Source organism: Macrobrachium nipponense, chromosome 8 (genome assembly GCF_015104395.2).
Source record: "Macrobrachium nipponense isolate FS-2020 chromosome 8, ASM1510439v2, whole genome shotgun sequence".
Taxonomy (NCBI): Eukaryota; Metazoa; Arthropoda; class Malacostraca; order Decapoda; family Palaemonidae; genus Macrobrachium; species Macrobrachium nipponense.
In genome coordinates, this window is record NC_087203.1 from 31,880,568 (window position 1) to 31,891,318 (window position 10,751).

Below are 10,751 nucleotides of genomic sequence, written 5' to 3' on the forward strand. Positions count from 1 at the left end.
TTGAAAATGACTTATAAAACAGCTACGCATAATATGGGATGTTCCCTTTAGTAGTTTTAATATTTGCGCTTTATATTTGAAGGGGAACACTAAAATAAAGAAGTGAAACCTATTATTATTATTATAATTATAATTATAAAGGGTAGTAAGACTACTTAGTTACACCTCATTGCTCGCATAAGACAAACATGATTTTTTTAGTTTTCATTGGTGTGAAAGTTGTGGTGACACATTGAAACTATTTTTTGAAAAGTGTCTTTCAAGGAGAAACCTATAACGTCCGGACGTATCATGCCTTATTTCAACATGTTTCAGGGTTAGAGTCTGAAGCAAATGACACCAAATTAATGTGTTTAATGTTTCCAGAGGTGGACTTTGCCTTGCACGATTAGTGGAAAATGCCAGTTTCTACCAATTTCATCGGAACAGTAATTATATAAGACTATTTTAATTTCTCCACTTGCAGAGGAAGAAGAACCAGACGACCTACTGGACGACAAGGCCTTCAAGCTTCCAATTCCAGTGCCCCATCTCACTGGAGAATTCAGGGACTTGGCTAACATCATCCACAGAGTAAGATTTTCATTCAGTGGTTCTACCTCTCTCTTTTTCACTGACTGTCCAATGTGTGTGTGTTTTATTTTCAGGACAAAGACTAATGGGACGAGCAACTTTATTCGCCTTTTCTCACCCAGGCTAGAAGAATATACGAAAGTGAATGAAAGGAAGAAGAGCACAGCTTGGCTGCAGAGGAATGACAGAAGAAAGATTAAAAGAATCAGAATAAACTGTGAATGATAGACTCTAGAAAGTTACAATGATCCTTGAATTAGTATTCCATATGTTGTTTAAGACTAAGTTTTTCTTTTACCCACTTGGGCTTTTTCTTCAGAAGTAGTCCGTCATTGATAAGTATGCATCTGATAAATATTAGCAAAGAGGACAGCAATATTTATGGCGGTCTAAGGGACAAGTCTGGCTCTAATGACATTACGTACAGTCTAGAAGCTTTGGTGAAGGTTACCTACGTTTTGCACACCTGTACAGAGACTAGTCTTGAAAAAGGGGTGACCCTGGGCTGGTCAACGGCAAATCTAAACTCGAAGTCTATAACTCGTAAATCCTCAAGATGAAATTAGAGATTTCATAAGTTACGCTCTATGATTAAATTAGTATTTTGTGACGGGAATCAATTCAGTTGATGCTGTACCTTTACATGTTAAGGGAAACGAAGAGTATGGGATGCTTTTGGGATATAACTTACTGATTTCATTTATCTTTGAGTTCACGGGGTGGTCTGCGAGCAAGAGCCCGTGCTGGCTTAGGGATACTGAAGTCATTCATGAATAACGTATTTTAGCCTATTTTGGTCTTATATTCATTTGGCGGAGTATGATTCAAAGGAGGACATTTATGAAGACAAGTGTACACACGTGGGATATATCAAGAAATTGAAGGCAAAAACAGTGGGGGGCGGGGGGTCAGGCAAGAAATGCATCTGCTAGATGATTTTAAATAATTAAAAGCCCAAGATAACTTTACATTTCCTGCTGGTCTAATGTTGCATTAAAGGTATCATTACTAGTCGTATAACAGTACAGTAGGATTTCAGGTTTTTGGATATTTGTCACTGCGATAGCACAAACCTAACTAATGTAGTATATGACATTTCGCATCCTGTCAGTCAGCACAAAGTTCTTGAAAGAAATATAAGACCATAATAAGTAGATTCATCAACATTCATGTTGTACCACGAAAAAGTGACCTAAAAACGGCTACTTAGGTGAAGTATTAGCCGCAGGATGTGACCCATAATTTTTTTTGTTGAATAAGAGACAAACACATATATATGTATGTGTTTGTTAAAAGTGTGAAGAATTCAAGAAGCTAAGGGGGTACTGTGGCTATTACAGTTGCATACGTATCTGTAAAAAAGTGATCAGTAGAATATATAATTATATATATATAATATATTATATATATATATATATGTATATATATATATATATATACATATATATATATATATATATATATATATACATATATATATATTACATATGGTTACATATATTTACTACTCCCTCCCCACCCACAGGAAATTCTGGTGGAGAATCCAGAGGTCAAATGGTCGGACATCATCGGCGTCGAAGACGCCAAGAGACTAGTCAAAGAAGCTGTCGTCTATCCTCTCAAATATCCTCAACTCTTCGTCGGGAGATTCAAGCCCTGGCGAGGAATTCTCCTCTACGGTCCTCCGGGAACAGGTAAGGAATTTCGTGCCCTGTGTTCTGAAGGATCTGTGTCCTTTGTCATCTGTCTGTAATAATAAAATCCGAAGTGATCTAGTCTTGTTTGTCCTCCCGTGGGTGACAGTAGGGGAGACGTGACACAGTCACCCATGCCCTGCAAACCGGTTTGTACGGCCTGGATGGGGGCAGGGGAGGTAGGGGGGCTGGGAGGGTAGAGGGAGATATCAACCCTCCTCCTGCAAATCTGTTTGTCAGCCCAGGGTGGTGGCGGACTGGGTAGAGGATCGGGAGGGTAGGGGAGACAGAAGCTCCAGGTTCCAGTATGCGTAGTGTGCTCCAACAAGCTTGTTTCAAATAATAGAGAAAATGTAGTGACTTATTTAGCATGAAATCAGGTATGTGTCATGATGAATGGAGTGGATGTAGTATATACTTGAATTGAGCAGTGAGCCACCCATGAGTCATGGTGTTCCCTAGAGCCATGAACTGGCTCCCCCTTTGCATGCAGGACAAACAAACGTGAAAGCAGAAGCTAGTGGTGACTGTTGTGTTCTTGGAATATGAGAATCATTACTTAAGTAACTGTGTGTTATAGTAAGCTTGGGAGGCGTTTGTTTGCGTCAGAAAAAGAATCACCAATGTTTAGGTAACCGGCCATGTACAAAACTGCCCAGTATTTTTTTTTGTATTTCACGTGTAATCAAGTGTCATTAAATGTTCAATAAATATGCAAGATTATCAGTGATTCCTCATTAGGATAAGAAGATTTAATAGTGACCAGTTGTTCTGAAGGATATTTTTTTCGGGTGCTTGTATTTGTAAGTTTTTTTAACGAATTAGTAATGAAAGACTCTTCTGAACAAAATGTCCCAGTTGAAAATCGCTAGGTGACTGCTAAGGAGCTGCTCCATCAAGTACTACTGTTCCACTGTGTGCGTAAACTTCTATATCCTGAGCTTCCCATCCACAGCTCATTTCCTTTAACTCAGTTAGTACTTCCAAGACCCTCCCATCCTGGTAATTTTCTTCCCGTTGCCACCAATATAAACCGCACTACACAAGAGTCCAAGGAGTAAGAGATAAAAAAAAGCCTTTTAACATTACTCTTTCTTCTTTGTATTACTTCATTTAGTCGGACAACGACGCCACCTTCGTACAATCGGTTTTGCTGAGTGTGTTTATCTATTCCTCCGTCAGGCAAGACCCTCCTGGCGAAGGCTGTGGCGACTGAATGCCGTACAACGTTCTTCAACATATCAGCAACAACTCTCGTGTCCAAGTGGAGAGGAGATTCCGAGAAACTTGTCAGGGTAAGATTAGATTCTAAGGTATCTCAGAGAGAGAGAGAGAGAGAGAGAGAGAGAGAGAGAGAGAGAGAGAGAGAGTAACTTTACTTTTACGAGATGACTTGAATTCAGCGACAACACTTGTTATTGGTAATAGGTGTCAACGACACACATGGTGATTTCACCATTAAAACTTATGAATAAATGAAGGAGAAACAATTTTAAATGAAGTACCTCTGTTCCAATGTATCACCTTTAATCATGAAAGAGAATAAACCATACTTTGCCCATATGTCATTTTCCGTTCCAGTTTGCAAAAACCCTGGAATTAATCCTTGATGAAGTAATGATTTATCAAATGATTCCAGAAAAGCATTGAAGTTATGTTATACAACACCGTTTTCTCTTCCCACATTATTTACCCTCTGCACCAACAAAGCGACCTGTAGATTTATCATATGAAAAAGTTTAAAGTGAAGTCTTATTCTTAAGTTCATCTATCAAGGTTACAGTTGTCAAGGTTAAAATACCAATGTTAAGAATTTTATGTCACGACGATTATGAAATAAACCAAGCAAGATAATACAAACAAGATCACACTTTCAGCTCACTGTGATAATCTGCATTGTGGATAAATCACGTAAGCAGTCTCTAGCAATAGCTTTCCGAATAGGTTTTGTTCGAGATGGCTCGATTCCACGCGCCCTCCACTATTTTCGTCGACGAAGTGGACGCCCTGATGGCTTCCAGACAAGGGGACCAAGAGCACGAGGCTTCCAGACGTATGAAAACGCAGCTGCTGATGGAACTCGATGGCCTGACGCAGGCCAACGACCGAGTGTTCCTCTTAGCAGCGTCGAATATTCCATGGTCAGTATCTTGCAACTGATTCTTCATGTCTCCGAGTGAGCTTTTATTCATAGTTATCTACAGCTTACATTTTTTTTATTCACAAGTTCATCCTCTTCTATCAGAACCGAAGGAGCGTCTGGACTGGGAGGGTTTCCACATAGACCAAGAGAAATCTCGTCTCTTCTTCAGTGTGGATAGTATACCGTATTATCCCAGCTGGAGAAGAGACGTGATTCTCAAGCTGCCTTTAAACCAAACCCTTTTCCTCAAGTTGATTTGTCTGTGATGAGTTTCTGACGTCTCTGTTACTCCTCAGGCAATTAGACCCAGCGATGCTTAGGCGTCTAGAGAAGCGGATCTTGGTGCCCCTGCCCGGCATGGAAGCCAGGGAGAGCATGATAAGACATCACCTGCCAGAGATTATACCTGACCTAGAAGAGTCAGGTCACTCGATTTACACTCATCTTGATTACGAAAAATTAGCCCAGGTAAGGTCACAAGGTAACTGCTGATTTTGAGTATTAAATTTTCACGATTTTACATCAGACTGCGTAAGGAAGCTGAGTTCTCAGAATGTTCGAGTTTTGTTTTATTAACGTCAATATTTTCAACAGATGTCCGAAGGCTACAGCGGGTCTGACATTCGAGTTGTCTGCAGAGAGGCTGCGATGGGGTGCCTGAGAAAAATATTTAACGTCCTAGAGGACCACTCAGGTGAGCAGTGAAGCCAAAGCATTTGGACATAGTCCTTTACCAGCAAAGCATATTTTCCGACATGAAAGAATTTTTTGTAGGATCTCAGCTGGCTAGATCGAACGAGTGATTTATGTTTCTCCTTCAAAAGAGACATAAAAGAAAATATTGCTGTTCCTATTGCAAGGGAGAAAAACGTCTTTTGATGAGTGAAAATACTAGCTATTAGAGTCTAGGAGCAAAGGATTCATTTGAGTAGAACTGGCTTCTGAAGTTCCCTTATTCTGCAGAACTCTCAACCTCTCCTACATACTTCCACTATTCTCACCCTTTCAATCTTCTCTTCACATGTATGGTGCAAACAGTAGCCTCACTTCTCTTTCTTTCAATCACATTTATCATCTACACGTCACTTTCTTAAAGGAGACTTTCTCACCAGTTTCTTCATACATTCCACCTTTGCTTTATTTCCCCCTCAGATGTGACTCACCTATTCGAACATACAATCAATTATTGTTTTTATTCCAGTCTTCACTAATCAACAGCTTTCATACTTACACACTCCATACTTGTATTCATTTCTCCGTGTTCCTGGTTTCCTTTTATCTTCAAAACCTTACTCTTGCTTATACTGATTTTCAAATTTTTCACCTTGCGAACATCTTCAAACTCTCACTAGTTCCTGAAGTTTCGTTTCAGTATATCCTATCAACTCTGCACCATCTGAAGACTACAACCATTCTGCACCCCATTCAAGACCCATTTTCTCATCCAATGACATTACATCTATACATCCATAGCCTTGATGACTTTCTTGCTGCACTAAACCAGACAACCTTGAAAAAGTTCTCAAGAAAAGGCTTTCAAAGATATGCATCCTCAGTTTCCTCCGCATAGCATTCTTATATGTTCATTTTATAAACTGATTTTAGGTCCATGAATGCCAAATACAGCTTTCGTCTTTACTACAAGCTTCTCAGTGTTCCATCACATACACTTGATCCACACACCATCTTTTTAATCGAGCCCACACTTCTCTTCCCATATCAAGCACTCTGCCATTCATCTTACCTGCTCAGTCAAAATCCTATCATAAATTATCAGTGTTATATCCCTACAATCCTTTTACAGTCATCTCGGTCGCCTTATACAAATGAATGATTATTGCTTTCACCTATTCTTTGACGACTTTCCCTCATACAGGCATACCTTACACACTCTGGTCATCTAATTAAACTGCACTAAAGGATCTCACTTCCACGTCCACAAACTCTTGGTTCCTTTACATATTTCAGAATTTTGATAACCTCTATTATATCATTGGTATCACTTCCACAAAGACTCTCAAATTTTCTGTAACCCATTCAACTAATACATCACTCAGATCTGCCTGTTTTCTGTCCTCTTCATTCAATAAATCTTGGAAATATTTGCTCCAACGACACAAGGACGACTTCAGATAGCATCTCGCCATTCGCATTTAGTATCCTATAATGATCCATTTGTTTATTAATCTTCCTGTTGTTACCTGAAGAGTGTGCCTCTGATAATGGGATTTTCAACAGAATTAGCTAAAGTTTATTAACCCCTTGCAGTGGAGGACTCCGAGCTGCCTGATCTGAAACTGGACGCCATCACTATGCCAGACGTGGAAGCAGCCTTAAGCAGGACCAAACCTACTCAGAGTAACTCCAAGGAGTACCAAGAGTGGCACTCGAAATATGGATCCACCTGAATCTCTCATATTTTCATCTACGCTCATTTTAGACTTTTAAAGTAAGGAGAGAGAGAGAGAGAGAGAGAGAGAGAGAGAGAGAGAGAGAGAGAGAGAGAGAGAGAGAGAGAGAGAGAGAGAGAGAGAGAGTGTCACAGAAGTATGTTGTTTTTTTTTTCATTCAAGCGTTTTTTAAATTATTCGTAACTTATATATTTTTTTGTCATTTTCATTGCAGTTAGAATTCCATTTACACTTTGTAAACCGTTTGACCTTCATGGTTAAGTTACCTGTACATTTTTAAATATTTCTTATTCTTAATTCTTATCATCTTTCATTAATTATTTGCTTAAGGTATAAATCTCATTATCAAAGTCTAAACATTGCATTTAGTATACATGATGATTGTTACAGATTAATAGCTAAGGGAAATAGCAAATTCATATTTTTTTGGTAATTAATATTGAGTGTAAAATGAATTAACGTCATGTTGCAGCATTTTGCAATTGTATTCACGCATATTTCTGTGCAAATCAAAATAATGAGATTTTCCTGTGATATATATTCATTATTCAAGAAGCGTATTTCAATACATCATGGGTATTTCCTTGTGCAATTCTCGTCTATACAATTTACAGTTTTTTTAAATACCTAGTTTATTATTCTTGTAACTTCATTCACCTTCAAGCATCATTTTGACCGTCTAAATTTTAGGGGAACTTCGAAAGATATTGCCCAAAATTATTTCAGTTTTTATCAGATTTTATCAGTGATAAAAATGCTTTACTGGCAATGCAGTTTATAATCAGTTCTATAGACTATCCTTTATTATTTTGATGCTTTTGTAATTTCTATGTTACAGATTTTGCGCTCGGGGAGTTCCTCTGTTTCTAACGTAGCTACCAGTGGGACGAAGAACTCAGAAGAAACACAAAAATCAACAGCAGCTGTCCTCAGAGAGAGAGAGAGAGAGAGAGAGAGAGAGAGGAGCACTGTCTTCTTTTTCGATTCGTTCAAAGCAAACGTTAATCTTCCACCGACATTGATTTACTTTCTCTTTCTTTAATCTTAGTCTGTAAATAAGAAACCCAGTCTTATTTCTCTCGATCAGAGTTGGACCAACCGTTGCAGGAAGCGAGACTCCAACTCCGTCCTGGAGTTTGAGCTTCTCGGGGAAACCAAGGTTTATAGACCTAAGGGAGAACAGCGTATGAAAATTGCGTTTACAGCCAACATAGTGGTTCTCAACTGGTGGGCCACGGCGGCATTTAGATACTTTCTCTTCTCTTATGGCATCAACTAAAGCGACCCTTGCCGCACGCGTTTGGCTTCTAAGTCCAAAGTGAGGGACCTTTTAAAAGCAGTGGAAGCAATTCGTGATTTCTCACCAAGACAAACTTGAAGTCATCTGGACCTTCAACAACATTCTTGAGTGAACCATTGTTGTTTAGGCTTGTGGGTCTTGACATGGTAAACCCTCGGCCTAGAACTGCTGAACCAAACCGATTCAAATCATATTATGTGCTCGGAACTGTGACTCAAGGAGTCTCAGTCACATGAACATATATCTACTCTGATTTTATTTTCAGCTTTATATTTTTCCAATGGGCATTCATTACGGTTCTCCAGTAAATAAAACGCACTAACCTACCGAGCTCATTAAAACTTATCATAATTGGCCAAGCAGCATATTCGGTGGTAATGTGTGGGTACATTTTTGAAATGTTCAACAGTAAATATACACCATCCATATCTTTTAGACTAATTTTTTTGGATTTTTTGTTCTTTAATAAGGAAATCCCATTTTTCACTAACTCATCAGTTTTTTTAGATTCAAGTTTCTTATACAAATTAAAAATATGCTGCTTTATGTCCAAACAATAAGAAGCTTCTGGGAGTCAATCAGAACCTCAAATTCCAGGCAACACAAATGGTCAGCGGTTCATATCTGTCGTTCCATTGGTCCGTAGAAGGAAGAATAAATGGAAGAATAAGTAAAAAAAAGAGAGAAAATGTAGTTTAACGGTATTTCAGATTTGATGGACATTGAAAGGTCTGCAAGCCATGTCAGCTGAGTCGTAATAGGGCATTTCGAGTTTTTTTTCTATTTTTGTTTTGTTAGCTGGTTTTCATAGATAGCTAAAAAAAAAAAAGTATTTCGGAATAGCTTTCAATGTTCGGCTAAGAGAAACCTTCCGATTCAATAGTTTTTCTCATTGCTAAAGTACAGTAGATTTTAGCCCAGAAAGTTCGTGTCTTCGTACATAAAAAATGATAACATTTCGACCAAAGTGAAAATAACAAATGGCAGTTTCGACTTTTGTTGTCATTCACAACATTCCTCTTTGAACTTATAATCGCAGAGAGAAGATTTTGCTGTTTCTAGGTCTAATGGTTATGAACATGGGCGCAGCTAGGGCGGGGTAGGGATGAGCGGAGGGCGATTCATTTTGGCAAGAAGAAGCAATTCGTTTTAACTATTAAAAAGCATAGCAGTTAAGAAATGCAATCGATAAGGTCACGCTGCAACCCACCAAAACGACCTCACTCTCCTTACTGGAGCCATGGCTACGTCCATCTTCATGAGTAATGTCGTAATCTTAACATGTCATTTTGGTATTCTGACAGTCAATGTAAAAATCATGTCAGCTGAGAAATCTTATATATATAGTTACTGAATGTCCTCGTGATGAAAGCTATTTAGTCTTGTCCTATAACAGAGTTCGTCTGCATTAGAGGTAAGGAGTAGGTCGAACTTCTTCCTGACTTTTGTGGAGAGATATCACATCCATTTTTATGACATTCGTGACCCAAAAGTTTCCCCCTATTCGACTCAAGGACTAAGGATCATTATCCTCTCAGACGCAGTAGTCTCGTCAAACGATGCGAACATTTTGATAGAACTTTGTATAATATCTTTTATATGTGTCAAAGTATGTAAAAATGGATCATGGTGAGAATGTTATGCGTTGACCGAGTGTGGTTTTGTACATACAGTTCTTAAAAGTATTCCAAAATACATTATTATCTTAAGTGGCGTTTCTTTAACATCCTATTGTGTTTATTCAATAAACTTACCACGTAACTTACTTATGGTGACAGTTTTTAGAAGTCTTCTATTTTACTAGTTTAAATACCTACAGCATTGTGCATATAAAGTACTTTTTTTATGTGACGGTGATATACACCATTCTATTATGAGACTAAGAAACGTTGTAAACAAAACATATGAATTGCAGACGCTCAAAAGGTATTTATCATTGAACTATGCAGTTGTTATTCCCTTCAATCTTACGCAAGCAAAACAGCTCTATTTTTCATTGTATTCTTTACCCTAAGCTTTAGTAGAACAATAAGCTGATGTCCTGTCCCGAATACTAATACCCAAAAGAAAAAGGAAATACTTATCTATTAATGCAAATTAATGCTTACACATGAGCATTACTCACAACCATCACAGGCACACAGATCCACATGTGTAATACATATATGTTTAACTATACATACACTCACATGTATGTATAACGTGATGCTATGTATAAATAAAGGTTTTTGTCGCTTTTCAATTTTCCTTCGTGGCAAAAACCTTTATTTTTCACATGTATGTATAAATATAAATATATATGTTATGCAAATAAATACATATATATGTATATATACATATTATATATATATATATATATATATATATATGTATATATATATATATATTAGATATAGTATATATATATATTATATATATATATAATGTGTGTGTGTATTGCACGTATGAATTTACCTAGCACCCATATTCCATCAGCTACAGCATATGTTATGGGCTGCTTTATGAGCAAGAGCAGTGCTGGCAAAAGACCAGCTCAATCGAAAACACATACGCGCCTATTTCCCAAAGAATCAGCACCATACCCTCCTCCGCCATAACTGGCCCTTACTGGTTTTGACAGGAAATGGGCA

The 10,751-nt window shown here is 37.9% G+C and overlaps 1 protein-coding gene across 1 annotated transcript in view; it reads left to right on the plus strand.

The window, feature by feature from the left end:
- Window positions 1-9,830, plus strand: part of LOC135222641 (katanin p60 ATPase-containing subunit A-like 2) — a 59,600-nt gene extending 49,770 nt beyond the window's left edge. Inside the window, 8 exon segments of the mRNA XM_064260771.1 lie at window positions 467-573; window positions 2,099-2,267; window positions 3,450-3,562; window positions 4,212-4,408; window positions 4,707-4,878; window positions 5,005-5,104; window positions 6,679-6,859; window positions 7,660-9,830. Coding sequence (XP_064116841.1) covers window positions 467-573; window positions 2,099-2,267; window positions 3,450-3,562; window positions 4,212-4,408; window positions 4,707-4,878; window positions 5,005-5,104; window positions 6,679-6,818 — 998 coding nt within the window. The 3' untranslated portion in view covers window positions 6,819-6,859; window positions 7,660-9,830.
- The last annotated feature ends 921 nt before the right edge of the window (window positions 9,831-10,751 follow it).